The sequence below is a fragment of the Pseudonaja textilis genome, chromosome 4, assembly GCF_049901715.1.
Source record: "Pseudonaja textilis isolate UNSWEBS1 chromosome 4, rPseTex1.2, whole genome shotgun sequence".
Lineage (NCBI taxonomy): Eukaryota > Metazoa > Chordata > Lepidosauria > Squamata > Elapidae > Pseudonaja > Pseudonaja textilis.
This window is the reverse complement of record NC_141993.1, coordinates 14739413-14761196: the sequence shown is the minus strand read 5'-3', so window position 1 is coordinate 14761196 and position 21784 is coordinate 14739413. Positions and strand designations below refer to the sequence as shown.

The following is a 21784-nucleotide window of genomic DNA, read 5'->3' as shown; positions in this document are numbered from 1 at the left end:
CTCTAGTGCCTCAGGGAAGTGTATCCCTGGTGGCCCAGGCCCAGGCCCGCACCCAAGGCGAAGGACAAGTGAGTGGCATGCATTGCTTACCTTTGGTGAGCTGAGCTGACCGGGCATTGGTAAGGCAACTGGTGAGGCGATTAGCTGGGCCAAGTGGAGAAGGCAACATATATAGGGCGGGGGTGGTCTGGGAAAGCATCGAGCAGCCGGAAGGGGCAAGCAAGTGGCGACCGGGTCAGGGGCGTGGCCAGCCAGAAGTTGCTACTGGTTCGGTGACTCAGGCCAAATTGATGCTACCGGTTCACCCAACTTGGTGCAAACTGGTGAATATTACCACTGGGGTTGGACTAGAAGATCTACAAGGTCCCTTCCAATTCTTATTCTGTAAACAATGGGTAAATCCTTCCACCTTTGAGCATACAGGTAGTTCTCAATCTGCAACCATTTGTTCAGTGGCCATTCAAAATTAGGACAATGCTGAACAAAGGGACTTACGATCCTTACCTGAATATCTGATTGTTGCAGCAGTTGTGGGAGTGGGAGTGCTACAACTCCCTTCACCATGGGCCAGCCTCAACCAGCTAGGCTTCTTAGAAACAAACCAAAGGCCTGCAAGCTCCAGCCACTTTGTGTATGCTGCAACCAGTCTTATTCAGGATGGATGAGTGGCTAGGTAGGAAGAAAGCCCAAGGCCTATAAGAATCTTAATATGATCCTTAAGATTTTTCCTTAAGCATCAAACTGATAGGATTGTAGTGAGAAAAAGTTCTGAATAAAATCTCCATCCTAGAGATCTTATTGGAAAGATTCTTAGAAATTCATATTATATCAATTCTTGAAAAAGATATATGGCATTCTGAAAAATAAGTGTATTCTCTGGAGTACCATACCTCTGTCTCCAAATATCCACAAGATAGATTATCCGTCATATTAAAAAGACTTTGGTAATTTAATTTGTCTTAAGTTTAATTTATTTATCTAAAGTTTTATCAAATTGTAGAACTACTCTATTCCAATACCCCATCATGCACAAGTTCTCATATAAAAAATAGTCAACTGGTCCATAAGATGATTAAATAACTTAATTTTATGCTCATTTGGAACATAAACAGCAACATTTAATAATTAAAGATTTGATCTGTTGCATTTCAACCTCAATTGCAATATGTTATCTACTGAGTTCATCAGTAAATATCAGTTTTGTGGATTAATGTACAAAATTATTCCATTAATCTTTTAAGCCCACTGATATAAATTCTTTATAGTTTTATAGATCAAACACTTCCCATCTTTTGTTATATTTCTTGTAAAAAAACTACATCTTGCTTCAATTGTCTCACAGTGTTTTTTTTTCTTTTTTGAGGAGCATTTGCTCCATTTATATTCCATGTTAAAAATTTGTTGTCTGTATTCAAGAGAAAAATTTATCAAATCTCTTAGCCGTGGCTCCCAAAATATAAATAAGTTAACTAAGTTGATTAGTTGTATTAAACACATTCCTAAAAAGCAAATTTATACATCATCATATATACCAGTATTGGCAGAACATATCATGAAAATATTTAACAGGATTTTAGGCCTAGAAAAGGTAACTTGCAAGTTCAAGATGTTGCTGAATGACACTTTCAGCAATCCTAGCCTTAATGAACTGCATGGGAGGGCCTAAATCTTATCACAATGTTTGGGCTAAATGGGGAATTTCATGCTAAATTCATGAAAGTCCTAGAAAAGTAAAACATATATAGGGAAAAACAGAGCAAAGAAAAAAAAATCCTCAAGAAACAAAGATCCCAAGCAACTTTGTTGAAAGAAACCAACAGCCAAGGCAGTTTTATCCCCTCTACTTCCAAAACCAGTTTTCTATCCCAAAACAAAATAATAGATCAAACAAATGACCCAAGCTATATCTAGTTATCACTTTGGAGAGGCATATGAGAAGCACAGATACTATTAAATCTTGAGCCTCACTGAATAAAGCTACTTCAACAGGATCATTAATAACTTACTCCGGTTCAGGCATGGAGGTTTTTAGGCAGTGGACCTGTCAATGCACTGACAGAATTCCGATTATATCCCAGAAACTAAAGCAACATTTTTTAATATATTAGAGCTATATGAAGTATTCTCAGTACAGAGATTATTTGATTACAAATTACAAAAGTCATTCTATTTACTAAATTTGTCTCAGTAATTTCAAGAAATGAATTCATTTTTAATTACTAAAATAATTGGCTAGTTCTAGTTTTGCACAAGTAAAATATAAATAAAATAAGAACACTGGAAAATAAAGCAAAGAATCAGAATTAAAAGTAATCCCATTTATATTATATCCCTCAATTTTTAAAACCAGCATGTTGTTATAGTATCAAACCAACATCAGTACAAGTAGTCTATAAACATTTGAGTATTTTTAAGATTTGTATTTATTAAGAAACTTCTTGAATAGATTGTTTGGGCTACCAAACAAGTGAAGCAGCAATACACACTCTGTTTTCTTAAGAGAAAGAAAATGTCCTTGCTGCAGAAGGTTTTATATACAATTATATATATATAATTATATACACACACATATTTAGCAATTAATAACATGGGTGAGCTTGAATAATCATGTATGCCTAAACAAGAATCTGCAATCTCCTATTTGCTAACTTCATACAACCTAAAACAAGCTAAAATAAATTAGTAAGAAAACAAAAATTGCAATACATTCAACTTTCCACAAAAAGTAATGAAGACAAGCTGTAGTCAAGTATTTAAACAGATAACACAATTAGTATCATGAGCAATATAATTTATAGAACTTCTACACACAGGGTTCTAAGTATTCCAATTCATGCTATAATGAACCTTTTTAATATCCAACAATTGTTTTAAATAAATCAAGATGATATATAACTAGATTTGAATGAATAATGGATAGGGCTCATGGTTAGACTCCAATTCTAGTTGGATTGAGAAATGCATTGTGGTAAGAAACACAACATGGTGCAAGACTAGCCAATACAGTTAATTCAGTACAACGTGATTTTTAAAGCTATTTCCCTATCTGTAATTGATACTGCAGTCTAGCATTTTTTTCAGCAAATCCATCACTGAGGATATAAACTTTTCTTTGCTACTGTTCTGGCAGTTCAATAACGGCTAGAACTTAGGTAATTCTATCGGACATTGACAGTGGACACGGAGATATGTGGATGGAGGGAACTCCACAAAGTTCTGCTTCTGACTCAGGTTCCTAAATCGAAATCCATACCAAACTATAGAAGAAGAAACAGTTGTCAAAAGCAACATCACTCCTGCAAAGAGTTTAAACCAGACAGCTGACAATCACCTGGGTCCCAATCTGTTTATACAAGAGGTACTGTACCTCTTTTCCTTTCCCCAGTGTCCCTCCAGATTTTCGCAATTCCCCAAAAGTCACCCAGCAAAAAATAAAAGATTTCGAATTCAACCAGGGTCGGGGGAGACAGCGAGGCGGAGAGAAATCACATTTTAGCTCCATGCCACCCACTCTGAAACCCAGGCCTTGCCCAGCGAAACGGCCGGTTTTAGATAAAAAAAAAAAAAAAGTAGGCCCTACCGTTGGGCTGGATTGCCGAGGAATTAGTTCACACAATGCAGTAAATTTATACACTCCGAAGTCCGCTGTGCTTTTCAACAGCCCGCTTTCGGACCATTCGTGATTCGCGGAAGACTCACTAACCTCGGAGGTCTCCATCTGCCCGACATTCCCGTCCCGTTCCCACTACTAGAAGTCGGCAGGGAAACAATCCCTCAGGCGGCAATGCGGAAAACCATGTTGCTCGGCCTGTGGACTTTACCGCCACTTGCTCGCTGGTAGTATGGGGCCGCCGGTAAGGAAGGCCTCAACCCAACCCGAGCTTCTCTGCGACCGACCGCTCGATCCCTGCCTCCCTGCCTCCCTCCTTCCCTCGCTCACCCTTCCATCCACCCGGCGTCGTTCAAAATGGGGCCGGCATTGGCGGGCGTCGACAGGCGTCTTGGCATTTCGGGAGCCAGGAAGCCGTTCTTAGGCGGCCTCGGAGTTACAAACACCGGCTCCGCTCTTTTCTCTGACGTGGAACCCGACCACAACCGAACATGCTGCGTAACGCTACCGGGAGGGGCGGCGGCAATCCAAGTAGCCAATCGAGTATCGTCCTGAGATGACGGAAGATCTATTCTCCAATCGAACCAACGAATTACACTGAGGGAGACGCTGAAGTTTTGGTATTCCAAGGAAGACTCTGTAGAAAAACCAATCAAATACGAGATGAGTTAATTGACACGTCATTTACCAATATCGGACACCAAATCCTTGGTTAAGAAAATATGACAGTTAAGGTGCATGGTTGTAGCTATATATAATCTAGGTAGCAGTTGTCAACTGTGTGCATGATTCAATCGCATCTTAACTTTAAATTTTCAGCCTCCACCGTAAAACAACAGACGTGTAATAAGAGGCAGTTTTGTAAGGGCAAATAGGTTTAAAAGTTGGCGCAGACGTTTGATCAATGGTTGGAATTTGGTCTAGTAATTAAGCCAGCTGGGTGACCTTGGACCAGTCACAGCCCAATCACCTCACAAGTTTGTTACCTTGGGGAAAATAGGAGGAGGAAGATGGGTTGGATATGTTTATTCCCTTCAGTTATTTGTAAAAATAATAAATAAATAAATAGTTATTGATGCCTTGCTGGCTGGTCGTGGAAGCACTGACTTGTACAGATAGCAACTTTACCTGGTCTGATATTCAGATACTTCTCCATAGCTTAGAGTACCTGTTTTCCTGGTTGCAATTCAACACATTAACAGCTACATTACAATGTGCTTTCTGTTCTCAGTCACTGCAATCCCTGACTTTTGAAGATAAGGATGATAAACTTAAGGAAGGTATAGGTATTCATTTCAGTACAGCCATGGACAGCGTTTGGTTGAATACTACTTTAAGCCTAAGAGAAACTTAATTCTATCTCATTCTGTTAAATATTTACATATGCACTTCTGATTGGTTGGTCCCCGGCAGTGGGAATTTAAAGAGCTCCAGGAGCAGCTCCGTGGTAAAAGGAGCTGCCGTGGCTGTGGCTTTGTTCTGAACAATGCAATAAAGGAGCTAAGCAGTCGGAGCCTCCCGCGTTATCTCTCACCCACAATTTAACACTGGCGATGAAGGTGGGATTCTGAGAGAAGCGGGATTGCAAGCACGTGGCTAACTAACTGGACAAAGAACTCAACATGGCCAGAAACAATAGCCACCCGCACCATTCGACCCAACAACCGAGGACTGGGAATCCTACATCGACCGATTCCAGATGTTCCTGGAAAGCAGCAACCTGATGGATATTACGGAACAGAGGAAATGAGCCGTCTTCCTCAAGCATTGTGCCCCTGCCATGTTCAAAATGGCTAAAGCTCTCGCAGCCCCAAGTTATGTAAAAACGATGGCCTGGGTCAATTTAGAAAAAATTCTGAGGGCCCAGTTTCCAGCCTAATTAAGAAGCATGAATTCTACCAGAGAGACAACATCAACAACTTCATTGTGAGCCTGAGGGACATTGCCAGAGCATGCGAGTTCCTGAATGTGGATGAGGCGATGAGAGATCGCATAGTCCTGGGACTCAGGGAGCTGACACTACAAAGCCGCCTCCTTGCAAAACCTAAAATAACACTAAAGGAGGCCATCGGAGAAGCATCAGCCGTAGAAGCGTCCCAAAAATCTGCCAATGCCATGAGGAAGATGAATAAGACACCACAACCCCCTCAAAAGGACGACGACACCATTCACCGATGAGGACCTCAAGTCCAAGGAATTGAACCAACTATATTCGGAAAGACGCCAAAAAAGCCAAGAGGGGAAGCAGAAGGAATTTTGGTGTGCGAGTTGCAAGCGAAATCACCTCTGATCGGAATGCCGTTTCTGTGATGCCATCTCCCAATGATGCGAGCAGAGAGGATACATCGCAAGGGCATGCAGAGCATTCAAGCCAAGCAGCAGAAGGTCAAGACAAGGCACACCTCCAAGGAACCAAGAAAATCAACCCGAGAACCGACAGAGCAACAAGTCAACCACAGCGAGGAGTAAAGCACATCAGACGGTGACAATGGGCCACTCCAGCATGGCAAATGCCAGAAAAGTCCACGTTCAAGTCATGATAGAAGGTAAACAATGTCGGATGAAAGTGGATTCCAGATCTCTTCTGTCAATGGTGTTGCAGGACACCATCAAAAGTCTAATTCCCAACCTGACAAAAAACCAGTTGAGCAAACAAAGACTAATCCTAAAGGACTATCAAGGGAACAAGATTCCTGTCATTGGCATAGGTGAATTCCAAGTGACCTTCCAAAACTACTCCAGAATCTTGCCTTTAACCGTGGTCGACCAGGACCGGCCAAGTCTGCTGGGACTTGAGTGGTTCAAGCCATTGGGGATCAATTTCACCGGAATCCACAGAAAGTGATTGGGAAGACAACCTGAAGGAGGAATTCTGGGACATGTTTGACGGAAAATTGGGCAAGTACTCAAGGTCCCCCATTTCTTTTAAGACCCAATCTTTTAAGACCCAATCAGGCTAAAAGTGAGGCGAGTCCCACTCATGCTTAAACCAAAAATAGACGAGCTACAAGCTCATTTCCCAAGGAGTCCCAGAAACCATAGTCCATGCAAAATGGGAAACTCCATTGTCACACCTATAAAGCCAGATGGATCTCTGCGCATCTCTGCTGACTATCAGGCCACCCTTAACCCCGCCCTACAACAGAGTGCATACCCCGTCCCTGTGGTGCAACACCTTTTACACTCCCTGGAGCAGGAGAAGATCTTTGCAAAACTTGATCTCGCACAAGCCTATCAGCAATTACTGATACATGCTGAGATGGCAGAAGTATAGACAATCGTAACATACCAAGGAGCTTTCAAATGTAATCGCCTACAATTTGGGGTCAGCGTTGCCCTGGGGCTATTCCAGAGCCTCATGGAATGATTATTACAAGGAATAAAGGTGGTGGTGCCTTACTTCGGCAATGTCCTCATATCAATCAAGGACAAAGAACAATTACAAGAATGTTTAAGGGAAGTCCTAAACCAGACTTGTCCAATCCGCGGGCCACATGCGGCCCAGGTCGCCTCGTAATGCGGCCCAGTGCCCACCCCAACCTTCGTGCCAGAGCCAGCGAGGAGGAGGAGAGGCAGGCGCGAGGTGGGGCGAGGCGAGCGCCAGGCCAAGCAGCAAGAGGAAAGGTGGGTGCCGTCAGAGCGCCACCTGCTGTTGCCGCCGCCGCCGCTTCTGCCCCCGCTGCTGCCGCTGCTTCTGCCCCGCCGCCGCTGCCCCCGCCGCCGCCGCTTCTGCCCCCACTGCCACTTCTGCCCCCACCGTCGCTGCCACTTCTGCCCCCGCCGCTGCTTCTGCCCCCACCACCACCACCGCTTCTGCCCCCACCACCGCTGCTGCTTCTGCCCCCGCCGCTGCCACTTCTTCCCCCACCACCACTGCTGCTTCTGCCCCCACCGCCGCTGCCCCCACCGCCGCTTCTGCCCCGCTGCCACTTCTGCCCCCACCGTCGCTGCCGCTTCTGCCCCCGCCGCTGCTGCCCCTGCTGCCGCTTCTTCCCCCACCGCCGCTGCTTCTTCCCCGCCACCGCCGCTGCTTCTGCCGCCACTGCCCCCGCCGCCACTTCTGCCCCTGCCGCCGCCCGCGCTTCTGCCCCTGCCACCGCTGCTACTTCTGCCCCCGCCGCCGCTGCCCCCGCCACCGCTTCTGCCCCTGTGGCCACTTCTGCCCCCGCCGCCACTGCCCCTGCCGCTGCTTCTGCCCCCGCCGCCGCTGCTTCTTCCCCGCCACCGCCGCTGCTTCTGCCACCGCTGCTGCTTCTGCCCCCGCCACCACCCCGCCGCTTCTTCCCCGCCACCGCTGCTGCATCTGCCCCCGCCGTCGCTGCCCCGCCGCTGCTTCTCCCCGCTGCCACTTCTGCCCCCACCATTGCAATTTTTAATAAATAATTAATAATTAATAATAAAAACATCTCACTAACTTCATTTCCAAATAAATTTAATATGTTAACTATGTTTTGTATGTTTTTTTTGGATGATCAAGTATCTTTATTTTATATGTTATTTTATTTTATGTGCAGCCCAAACCAAATTTTCATCTTCTAATGTGGCCCAGGGAAGGTGAAAGGTTGGACACCCCTGTCCTAAACCAATTCAAACAGGGGGCTAAAAGTAAAAAAGGAAAAATGCTAGCTAGCAGCCGACAAGGTAGAATTCCTGGGCTATCTAATAGTGAAGGAATCCACTCAATGGACAGTAAAATTAGAGCAATCAAAGAAGCCCCCAGGCCAACAAGCAAAACAGACTTGCAAGCCTTCCTTGGTCTCATTAACTTTTACCATATATTTACCACAGAAAGCAACAGTGGCAGAGCCACTCCACAGACTGCTTGACAAGAAAGCAGCCTGGGTTTTGGGGCAAAAAGAAGCAGCATTCCAAGAGATAAAGAACATAATTACATCAGACCGCATACTAATCCAGTGCAACGAGACTTTACCATCAATATTAACTTGCAATGGACACAGTGTTGAGGAGCGGAGCTGGCACCGCAATGATACGGCATGCGATCTTGGAGTCTGAGATCGCTGCCGATATCTTTGCTCCTGGATGGTCCAATCGGATCTAAACCATCCTGAAGAGATGGTGAATGTAAAAAGTGCATCCTGTCGATCCCAGGGACACCGCAAAGTCCCTGGTAGATCCAGGAGAAGCTCTTTTTGCCAGCGGCAAAGAGGCAGCCATTAAAGCTGCTGAAGTTGGGACAGCTCCGAAACAAAAGAGAACAGAAAGAGAAAGTGTGCCGGTTTGGTGAGAACTTTTTCTTTACTTTAAGATTTGAAAGGACACCCTAAGGAAAAGAATGAATCTGTAAAAATTTTGACAGAAGTGATTAAGCAGCGATTTTAAACAGGAAGTCAAGTAATTATTTTTTTCTCATTGCTGGGTTTTCTATACATGATTTTATATTTTGAAACGGGACTGGGTTTTTTTCTTCTTCCACCTATTCCTTCTCTCCTTTTTGACTTTATAATATTCTAGGCTAGAGACTCCCTTTTAGTCATCTTTTTAAATATCTTTTCCCCTTTTTAATTAATTTTTATTATATCTTGTTTGGAAAAGGAGGGGGAAAGTGAAAGCAGAAGAAACTTTGTAACACTGCCAACTAGAGGCTTGGAAATATTCTATCTTTTTTTTTTCTTGACCAGACAAAGCTGAGAAAGAACTGAGACTTCTTTTCAAGGACATTGCTGTTTGATAAGATAGAGGGAAGAGCATGGGAGAGTATTATTGCAGGTGCTCTTCTGGGTTTCTATCAATAGCTGGAGTCTGGTGTTGAAGTTTACAGAAAAAAAGACGATAAGACGATAAGAGGAGAGAATTATAAAACTTAACAAAAGCCTTGGATAACTAAATAAGGTGCAGTGTGCTCTTTTTACTTTTTTTAAGCTGGGCTATGTATTACTTTAACAAACCCCCTCCTTACTAGCTTACTTTTTGTAATAGCTATTTGGATTTTTGGCCTTTTGGAACTTGTTTTTGTCTTTCTTTTTGTCTTTTGAAGTCTAATTTTTACATTTGCATTTTATTTTAAAGGAAAAGCTTTAGTATTAATGATTTCCTTCCTTTTTTTTCTTTTTAAGTAGTCTCTTTTCTTTTTTTCTCTCTCCCTCCCTTGTATTTTTTTATTTACCTTCCATATTGTTTTTTTTAATTTTTGTGGCTTTCTTTTTTTTCTTATGCATCCTTTTACACCTGAGACCTTTCAATTGGATTAAGGTGTTGAAGAACCTGAAGAACTTTTCTTTTCTCTTCTTTAGTTATTATTTTTTACTTTTCCGCCTTTTTCAGGATTTAACAATTTTTTTCTTTTTTGTGTGTGTTTATGGTCTTTTCTTCCATTTTTGAGTTTTTACTGCTATCTAACCAATCGATTGGATTAAGGAATACAAGAACCTGAAGAAATTTTTTATCATTATTATTATTATTGTTACTATTTGGTTTCTTTTTTCCCACTATTTTTACTTGGAATTACAATTGGTTATTTCACAAGGGGATTAAGGTTGAGAAGAATCTGAAGATTTTGAATTATCCGAAATGAGTAGGAAACTAACAGCCCCTGGTTCCTCAACTTCCACTTCTTCCTCTTCACCATCTGGAGGACAACGTTCAATACAGATGATGTTAAAGCAAGAAAAAGAACAGGAAAAAGTGAACCTGCAGATGATTATGCAAGGAATTCAAAATATTCAAACAAGATCAGAGAATATTGAAAAGAGAACAGAGAACATTGAACAGGAAAAACTGATGAAAAGGTGGAGAACATTCAACAAATGATGAAGTATGATGAGAGATTCCAAAAAATTGAAGAAGATAAAGAGGTAAAAAGATTGGAGATATTGATAGCAGATTAACTGTGGTTGAACAAGATAAAAGTGGCATGTTGAGATGGGAGAGGGACAGATCAGAATTTTATCTCAGATTTCAAAACATAGAGGAAAAGGGACAAAACCTAGCTGAGACGATAGAAATTTTGGCTGAAGCTTTGGAAATAACTAAAGAGAAGATGATGGATGGAATAGATGAGATTTATCAAGTCTTCACAAGATATGCAATGAGAAATAGCTTACCAAGAGAAGTTCACATCAGATTTACAAAGAAAGCCATTAAAACGCAAATATTGCAAGTGGCAAGAGAGAAAACATTGAAATATAAAGACAAGGAGATTGTGGTCCTGAAACAAGTACCCAGAAAAGTGAGAGAGATGACAAGAGAATACCGATTTCTGACCAAAAGGCTACTTAAAAAAGAGGTGAATTATAGATGACTGATTCCAGAAGGTTTAATGTTCACATGGCAAAAACAGAGACATAGAATTGACTCAATTGAGAAAGCTGAATTATTTTACACAGAATATTTTGGAGGGAAAGAGGAAGAGGCAGAAAAAGAAATGTCATTAATTGAATTCCAAGAGGACTGCCAAATGGCAACTGAAAAAGAAGAAGGTGCAGTAGGTGGAAGGGTGGAAGTCAAAGAACAACGTGAACCAAGATCTACGAGAGCTGCTAAACCTAACTACAAAATATAACCATGGAAGAGAAAAAACTGATTACAATTAACACTTAACTCAGCTGTTAAAAGAAGGAAAACTTTCTATAAATTAGAGAAATTAAAATTTGATATAATCTGCCTACAAGAAGTACATATCAAAAAGCAATATGAACAATTGCTGATACAGCCAAAACTAGGGAAAATATTTACTTCTTTGACACAATGCAAGAAAAGAGGAGTGGTTTTATACATTAAAGATATTATCCCAGCAAAATTGATCTATACTGATGACGATGGAAGAATACTAATGGTGGAAATAATGGACAATAATATGAAAACATTCCTGATTGCAATCTATGCCCCGAATGACAAGAAGAATTTTATAAAAAATTACATATGAAAATAATTGAACTGGACTATGCTAATATAGTTATAATGGGAGATTTTAATGGAATTGTAGATAATAAACTGGACTACACAGCACAAAAAACAACAAAGCAAAACAGAAAGACTCTCCCTAAATCTTTTTTTAAAATGGTAAATGAAATAAATTTAAAAGATACATGCAGAGAAAGAAATGCTAAGACTAAACAATACACCTTCTATTCAAATAGACACTTATCATGGTCCAGAATAGATATGATATGGATGTCAACAGAATTGTTAGCTAATATTCAAGAAATAAATATTGAAACAAGTACTTGGGCAGATCACAATCCAATGACAATAAAAATGGAAAGGACAAAGAAGAAGATCTAGATGGACGTTAAATAATACTATTTTAAAGGGAAAAGACTCCACACAGTGGATGGAGAAAGAACTGGCTTTCTTCTTTAGAGAAAACAAAAAAGAAGATACATCAATGCAGAAAGTATGGGATACAATGAAGGCATATGCCAGAGGCTTGATAATAGACTATACAAGGAAAAGAAATACCATGAAAAGACTAGCCTCTAAGGCATTAGAGGATGAGTATAAAGGACTTGAAAAAAAGCTACAGAAAATGCCACAGAGAAAGGACATTAAGTTAAAAATTGATATAATTAAACATAAAATGGGTCTAATAGAAAAAGAAGAACTAGCACAGAAAATCAGAGGTGCGAAACAGAACTACTTTGAAGATGCAAATAAACCAGGTAGATGGTTAGCATATAAATTGAGAAAGGAGAAAGAATCAAGGAAAATATTGCTATTAATAGATGACCAAGGCAAAGTCTGCTATGGTAGTAAAGAGAAGAAGGAAATCATATGAGACTATTATGGGAAACTATGCACACAAGAGAATATTGATGAGGAAAGAGTTAAACAGTACTTACAGAATGCTAATCTACCCCAGATACCTAAAGAGATTGAAACAATGTTAGAAAGCAATATAACGATGATGGAGTTAACTGAAGCACTTAAGAAGCAAAACAATGGAAAGGCACCAGGCCCAGATGGACTTCCGGAAGAATTTTATAAAACACTACAAGAATTGTTGAATCTTCCATTGCTAGAAGTTATGAAGGAAGTTATGTTAAAGAAGAAGATACCCAAATCATGGTCAGAAGCTTATATTACATTTGTTCCAAAAGAGGAGGCTGATCCATTATAAATCAAGAACTATAGACCTATTTCCTTACTAAACGCAGATTATAAAATCTTTGCTTCAATATTGGCAGAAAGACTTAAAAAATACTTAAACAATTTTATCCATCCTGATCAAAATGGATTTCTGCCAAAGAGACAAAGACAATATGAGAGTAATATTTGACACTTTGGAATAGTACAAGGCACACCCTGAAAAACAAATGGCTTTGATATTTCAAGATGCACTGAAGGCATTTGATAATGTGAATTGGCGATTCATGTTATTATAGCTGGAACAGATGGGCTTTGGTAAAAAATTTATTCAAGCAATAGAAGCTATATATCATAACCAAACGGCAAAGGTAATGATCGAGGGAGAACTGACAGACTCTATTGATATAAGAAAAGGAACAAGACAAGGGTGCCCACTATCACCTGTGTTGTTTGTGTTAACCTTGGAAGTATTAAACAGAAATATTAGAGAAAAAAAGGATATAAAAGGGATGAAAATTAAAAAGGAAGAATTTAAGTTGCAAGCGTTCACAGATGATCTGGTTTTCATTTTAGAAGACCCACTAAAAACAGCATCAAAATTGATAGAAAGGATAGAGGCATATGGAAATGTGGCTGGTTTGAAAATAAATAAAGACAAGACAAAGATTTTGACAAAGAATATGCTATTAAGACAAAAGGAAGAACTGGCGGACCTATTGAAAATTCAGGTCACGAATAAGATTAAGTACTTGGGGATATATTTGACAGCAAGATGTAGTACATTAAAAGAGAATAATTTTATTAAACTTAAACAGCAGATAGCTCTAGATTTGGCGAAATGGGAAAATTTACAACTGTCACTAATAGGGAGAATTTCAACAATCAAGATGAATATATTACCCAGAATTTTATATTTGTTTCAAACAATTCCAATTAGGCTTGGAAAAGACTACTTTGAAGAATGGATAACACTAAGAAATACTAGATTGTTAATATTAGAAGGACATGATTTGTTGTTGGGGTGGCATGCTTTTTTATGGTATAAAGGAACTAAAACACAGGGGTATTTTAGAAGACATTATATATGGGAGTCTCTGTGGTTAAACTGGGACAAGATTAAAAGACAATGTTATCTGAAAATTCCAGTCTGGTTATCGACTGTTGAAGCATTTTCTTATCCTATAATGTACAAAAAGGAACAAACAGTTAGATATGGTGAAATATTGAATGAAAAGGGTGAACTTAAATCTATGCAAAAACTAGAGGAACAAGGTATACAGATGAATTGGTTTTCATATGCGCAAATACATTCAAGGTATAATAAAAATTCTAAAACAGAAGGTTTCTATGATAAATTGACTCACTTAGATAAGATTTTGACAGGTACTGATGAAAAGGTGATTTAAAAATTGTATGGATATTTATTAGAAATTAAACTAGAAGAAGAACAAGTTAAAGAAACTATGATTGCTTGGGGGAAGAATTTTGGATATGGGATCAATTTAGAGAAATGGCAAAAATTGTGGTCTCAAAATTATAAAATGACAATGTCAGCAGCATATAAAGAAAATTTGTATAAGATGTTTTACAGGAGGCATTTCCCCCTGACAAGAATAGCAAGAATGTTCAAGAATAAATCTGAAAAATGTTGGAAATGTCATCAGACACCTGGCCCATATTACCATATGTGGTGGACTAGTGCGAATGCTAAAAAATATTGGACTAAAATCCATACGTGGTTGGAAAAAATGACAAAAAAGCATATAGATTTGAAACCAGAGATATTTTTATTGGGAATTTTACCTGAAATATATAGTAAAGAATTGAAATACCTGATTGTAAATGTATTAATAGCAGCTAGGATTGTATTTGCTGAAAACTGGAAAAATGAAAAAATACCATTACAGGAGGAAATCATTAAGAAAGTATTGGAATATGCTGAAATGAGTAGATTGACATTTGAAATCAGAGAACAAGATGATAAAAAATTTTATAAAATTTGGGATCTATTCTATCAATGGTTAGACAATAAAATATAGTAATGAAATATGTAGATTCTTAGAAAATAAATATATAAAGATGTATTCTTTTATTATATCTACAAAATGATTGTAGGATAGATTTGAGATGATACTATGAACTGTCATAAAACAAATTAAGTAAAATATGGATTATTTCATAAAACATGAATGAATAAAAGTATAGTCAAATGATTAACAATTATATTAATGTAATTAATATTTGAAAATATGAGAATATACACAATGTAATTGTAATTGAAGACTACGAAACAGAAGCACAAAACAATTTGTAAACCAACCAACACACTGTATGTATATATATGGAAGATGGCTTGATGTTTTTATGTTTTGTTTGTCTATGTTTGTCTTAAAAACCAATAACTTGCAATGCATCACCATTCGGGGTCACCGCGATCATCAGCCACATCTTACCAAACAGAAAAGAAGCCCCAATAGCCACCTACTCAAAGCCATTATCCATACCGGAACAGAATTATAGCAAACTAGACAAAGAAGCGTTAGCTGCAGTCACCGGAATCAAGCAATTCCACGAATACATTCCACGAATACGGAAGAAAATTTACACTAGTCACTGACCACAAACCACTCTTGGGCATCATTGTGGGGGACAGAGCCACACCGAACATCTTGTCCCCCAGAATGACATGTTGGATAGAATTCCTGGCTGCCTATGACTACAAATTAATCTACAGGCCAGGAAGAGACATTGACCATGCCGATGCACTGAGTCGATGCTCCCTACCAATCCAGGATGAAGATCTAGCACCAGCGACAACCACACTCCTGATAGAGACATTTCAACGAACATCAGTAACAGCAACTGATATTGCCAGAGCAACAGCTAAAGGCAGAACTCTGGCGTGCGTTTTGAACTGGGTAGGGAGAGGGTGGCCCGAGAAGGAAAAAGCTGACGAAACTAAACCATAGACAAACAGAACTATCAATACTGAAAGGGTGCATACTGTGGGGGGGGTCGGGTAATAATTGCTGAAAGTTTAAGGGATGATATAATGGAAATGTTGCATGCAGAGCATCCGGGGATAGTTAAAATGAAATCCCTAGCAAGGAGCTATGTTTGGTGGTCAGGGTGGATAAAGAAATAGAGGCATGGGTATCCACCTGACAGGTTTGCCAGGAAAACTGGCTAGCACCCCCCACGGCACCCAACCATGAGTGGGAAACACCAAGGGGACCATGGTCAAGGATACATATAGATTTCACGGGGCCAGTAAAGGGACACACATTTTTATCATAGTGGACGCATATTCTAAATGGCTGGAAGTCAGCATCATGCAGTCCACAACAACAAAGACAGTCATAAGGAATCTGTTTATGATACTGGACTGCTTGTTGGACTTTGCTTAACCATTTACTGGAAGTAAAACCTACATTTTACTATTCAGTGTATCTGTGTGCTGGTCGTGTGTTATTCAATGCCACTCTCACTACGTCTTCCTGTGTGCACTCATTCTCCTAATGGGGAATTACCTCAACACAATCATAGGCTGATAACAAGATGAAGGCAATATTATGGGTACACACAGTGAAGAACAAGGCCTAGACTATTGGATGTACTTCATCTGGGACTACCTGCATTCCTGTCAGATGGAGACTTGAGCAGGTATACACAGTAGGATAGCTCAGCAGTATTACTTTAGTATTCTCAACTAGAAAAGACCTTGCACCCCTTTCACTGCAGACAATACTATGATAGTTCTTCAGAACATTGATCTATTTACCTTCACCTAGTGCAAAAGGTAGGCATCAATAGTCAGGAATAGTCAGGACTGAGATATGTCTGTCAGTGCCGAAGTAGCATTTATTAGGTATCTTATGTCTATCTTAGGCATCTTATAGCAAATTCTTGTTAAGATCATTAAAATGATAGTATCCGAAAGTTATTAGAATTTTTGACAAAGAATCTAGTGCCCCATGTGCTTTGACACTTTGAGGGCCATCACTTCATTTGCTTGCGATATTTTATGAAAATATATTTCTGACAATACTTGAATGATGGTGAGGTTCTGTTAGATCTTATTCTAACAGGATTTATGATCATCTTCCTCTCTGAAGATGAAGAACTACACTGAAACATACACACAGAAAATCCAGAATCATTGTTTTTATATTACATTAGTTTGTTTGATTGATTTCTATAGCTGCCCAACTTAGCAAACAATCCTGGGTGGCTCACAATTCAAAAAAAACATCTGTTTCACATACAAAAGCCAGGAAAAGCACCAGGTCTGGACAAGATAACTCCTTCTTGCTTAAAAGTCTGTGCTGATCAGTTGGCCCCCATCTTCACCCGAATCTTCAATAACTCACTAGGAATGTGCTATGTTCCTTCTTGCTTCAAATGCTCTACTATCATCCCAGTGCCAAAGAAGCCCTCCATCAAGGAACTGAATAACTACAGACCAGTTGCTCTAACATCTGTAGTTATGAAAATCTGTGAAAGGCTAGTGCTGTCCCACCTGAAAACCATCACGGATCCGCTGTTAGACCCCATGCAATTTGCATACCGAGCAAATAGATTGACAGATGATGCTGTTAATATGGCCCTGCACTACATCCTACAGCACCTTGAATCTCCAAATACCTATGCAAGGCTCCTCTTTGTAGACTTCAGCATTCAATACTATCATTCTACACATTCTTCTAACTATTAAACCAACTAGCGGTACCTGAATACACTTGTAAGTGGATCATAAGCTTCCTAACAGACAGGATAGGTGAAGCTAGGCAAAATCACATCAGATACCTGTACAATTAGATAACAGATAATCAGAGTTGGAAGGGATGTTGTAGGTCAGGGGTGGGCAAACTACGGCCCGCGGGCCACATCTGGCCCATTGGTCTGTCCAATCCGGCCCGCCCCTGAAAAAAAATCGCTGGCCGTGGCATATTGCCCTGCGCCGCGTGGCCCCCAAAGCTGCAAAACAGTGCAGAGCGCTCTCGAGGTAGGAAAGAAAAGAAGAACTTTACAAAGGCCTCAGCTGGGAGTTTGAAATCACCTTCAAGTGCGACCTCTCCGAAGGTGAGTCCCCACCGATCCCCCTTTTTTTTCCGGGGCTTCCAGGCTTAAACTTTGCAAAGGCAAAGTTTGCAGGCGAGAGCGTCTTCCTGCCAAGGAGCAGGAAAGGTTCCGCCTGGCGGGTGGGCGGGCTGCTTGGAGGAGGTGACCCGGCGGCGCTCCGGGTTTCCCCTCTGCTGCACGGCTCGGGGCCGGGTGCGAGCGCCCGAGAGGAAAAAGCAAGCTGCAAGTTGCTGGGAAGTTGCTCGGGTGCTGGGAGCCGCCGTCGTGGTGAGCGGCTCGTCGTGCGCGTACGCGAGGAGGAGGGCTTTTAAAGTGCCACCTGAGCAGGACCGCTGAGCCAGGAAACGGGGCACCAAGGCAGGGCAAGGCTCCACCAGCAGCGGCCTAGCTTTAGGTGGGCTTGGATGCCCCTGAGCGCGGTTTGCTGTTTGTTCTCTCCTGGGACTCGCGTTTGGAAAGCGTGGAAAGTAGTAGCAGAAGCAGCCACAGTGTTACTTTTTCTTATATATATATATATATTATATATAATATATATATATATATATATATATATATATATATATATATATATATATATATATATATATAATATATATTTGTTTAAGGGCCCATTATAAAATGCAGCAAATTATATATAAGAATATATATATATATATATATATATATATATATATATATATATATATATATATATATATATATATATGGATCTTTGGTTGTTTGGGTTTTCTCCCGCGTAAGATTTAAAGTATCTAGGCAACGTTTCGATGAAGTCTCATTCATCATCTTCAGGCTTCTGTCTTCGGCTCTGTGCTTCTCAGAGTGATGTGAGATTGCAGCTGCTTCTTCCTTTTAACTGCTAGTGGGGGTGGGACTTGATTGGGTGGGGGCTTAATTGCACCTCTACGGGGAGGAAACCCACCATCTGACCAGGACTTATGAAAAACTTGAAGTCCAAAGAGCTTCCATTTTATGTGACCTTGCATTCCTATGCAACTGCCGAGATCAAAATTTAATTCCCACAAGCTTCCAATTGAAATTCCACACCAACACAGCAGCCACCAAACGCATCCTAAAAAGAACAGAATTGGCCCTAATTAGAAATGAACTTCACACAAAAAGGTTTCTCCTAGACCAAATCAACAAAGATCTCCTCACACTCCACCTCAGACTCAGCAACAAGATTCACCCCCTACTTTGGGACAAATCCAAACAACTCGCTGTCTGGAGAGCCGAAACACAGACCACCCTCAAGACAGACACACACACCAACAAACTCAGAAAACTACAACAACGCCAGAAACCAACTCCTCCCCCACACAGCCACACATGAAACAAACAGTGCACAACATCTCAGACAAGATCCTCACCGAAGCTGAAACCAAGGTCCTTTCAAAAGGATTCAACTTTGCTGTCGCTCCCAAACACATCCCCACAGAAACCATCATATGCGGAGTTGAAACCAACCTGACCAAAACCAACCCTGATGATGCTAACAAAATCAGACTCGAAATCACCAACATCCTCTGCACCAACATCCTAGCAAACCACCCAAAAGCAACTTATCCAAAGAAGAACAAACTGCACTACTTAACCTGAAAGAAGACACCAGCATAATAATCCTACCAGCAGACAAGGGCAACGCAACAGTGGTTATGAACACATCTGACTACCAAACCAAGTTAACCAACCTACTCCAAGACCCCACATACAAACCCCTAAAGACAGACCCCACCACCTACCTAGAAAAAACTACCAAATCCAAAATAAAAGCCTCCCCCATCAGTGAAGAAATCCAGCAAAGAATCATACCCAGAGAGAAATCATCCAGATGCCCTAAGCTTTATGGTCTCCCCAAGATACACAAAGAAGGAACCCCACTCAGACCAATAGTCAGCTCCATAGGCTCACCTCTACAAAACCTGGCCAAATTTCTCGCCAAACAACTACAACCCTATGCAGAATCCATCAACTCACACGTAAGAAACTCATTCCAGTTCATCGAGATCATAAAGAAACAAAACTTACAACCCAGCGACCTACTAGTAAGCTTCGATGTCGTATCCCTCTTCACCCAAGTGCCAATAAAAGAAGCCTTGACAGCCATCCAAAACAAATACAACCCCCAAGCACATCCTAGATCTGACCAACCACTGCCTATCCAATACATACTTCACCTACAATGGACAAAAATACAAACAAATAGAAGGAGCACCCATGGGATCACCCCTCTCACCTGTCATCGCAAACTTCTACATGGAACACTTTGAAACACAAGCTCTAGAAAAATACGACCACAAACCCAAACTCTGGCTCAGATACGTAGATGACACCTTCATAATCTGGCCACATGGGAAAGAAAAACTGAACAACTTCCTCACACACCTCAACAGCCTACACCCCAAAATACAATTCACCATGGAAACAGAAGCCAACAATCAACTTCCCTTCCTAGATGTCTTGGTATACAAAAGATCCAATGGCTCCCTAGGACACACCATCTACCAGAAGAAAACACATACTAACCGCTATCTACATGCACTCTCACACCACCACCCAGCACAGATCAATTCCGTGAGCCGAGACACTCATCTCCAGAACAAAATGCTTAGCCGATGAACAACACCAAAAAACCGAACTACACACTCTCACCAACATACTAACAGCCAATGGATTCCAAAGAAAGAAGATTACCCACCTAATCCAAAAAGAAACCCCAACCAAAATCCAAGACAGAGAACAAGAAAACGGCAAAGCCCTCCTCCCATATATAAAAGGCACTACAGACAAAATCAGCAAGATCCTCCAAAAACACAACATTAAAACAGCATTCTGCACAAACAGAAAAATATCCACCATCCTAAGAAACCCCAAAGACAAAATCGAATTAGAAAACCAAGGAGTATACGAAATCCCCTGCACTGCCTGCCCCACCACATACATTGGACAAACTAACAAAAGAATAAGTGCACGCATTGAAGAACATAAGAACTCAATCAAAAAAGAAGAAATGACCTCTTCCCTGGTCCAACACCTCAAAGCCACAGGACATGAGATTGACTTTAAAAATACCAGAACTATCACCAAAACCGAACACTTCAACAGCAGAATAATCAGAGAAGCCATAGAGATAGAAAAACGCCCACACAGCATGAACAAACGAGATGACACCTCCCGCCTTCCAGCCACTTGGAAACCCGCCCTCATGAACAGACGAGTACCTAACATGAAGAATGACACCAGACCCACATCCATGAGAGCCACACAAGATGCCACCACCACACTTCCATGTAGAAAACAGACTCACACCCACTCAGAAGATGAGACACGACCACGGACCAGAAGCCGCATGCAGCTGCATCACTACCCACTTCAAACCCCTCCGAGCCATACATGAAGCAAACCGACACCCACCATGAAGATGCAGCACGACCACGAACTCAAAGCCAAACAGCAAGATCACAGCTCACCAACTCAAATCCCCCAGCAACTAACTAACCAAGCCCCCACCTGAACAGAACACGCCTCCAGCCAATCAGAACACGGCCAACCCCCAACCAATCAGAACACAGCCAAACCCCTACCAATGAGAACACACCCCACCCAATCAGAACACAGCCAAGCCCCCACCCAATCAAGTCCCACCCCCACTAGCAGTTAAAAGGAAGAAGCAGCTGCAATCTCACATCACTCTGAGAAGCACAGAGCCGAAGACAGAAGCCTGAAGATGATGAATGAGACTTCATCGAAACGTTGCCTAGATACTTCGAATCTTACGCGGGAAAAAACCCGAACAACCAAAGATACACACACACACACACACACACACACACACACACACACACATAATTGGTTTGGCCCTCGAACGCAGATCTGATTTTCCATGTGGCCCCCACAGAAATTAATTGCCCACCCCTGTTGTAGGTCATCTAGTCCAACCCCCTGCCCAAGTGGGAAACCCTACACCATTTCTGACAAATGGCAGTCCAATCTCTTCTTGAAAGTCTCAAGTGATGGCATTCCCACAACAATCCATTGGTGGATTGT

The 21784-nt window shown here is 41.0% G+C and overlaps 1 protein-coding gene across 4 annotated transcripts in view; it reads right to left on the bottom strand.

The window, feature by feature from the left end:
* GBF1 (golgi brefeldin A resistant guanine nucleotide exchange factor 1) overlaps positions 1–4075 on the bottom strand; it is a 324935-nt gene extending 320860 nt beyond the window's left edge. For all 4 annotated transcript variants that reach the window (XM_026710970.2, XM_026710972.2, XM_026710971.2 and 1 more), the window contains exon 1: positions 3941–4075. In XM_026710970.2, coding sequence (XP_026566755.1) covers positions 3941–4008 — 68 coding nt within the window. In that variant the 5' untranslated portion in view covers positions 4009–4075. The remainder of the gene's footprint in view (positions 1–3940) is intronic.
* Positions 4076–21784: the final 17709 nt, after the last annotated feature.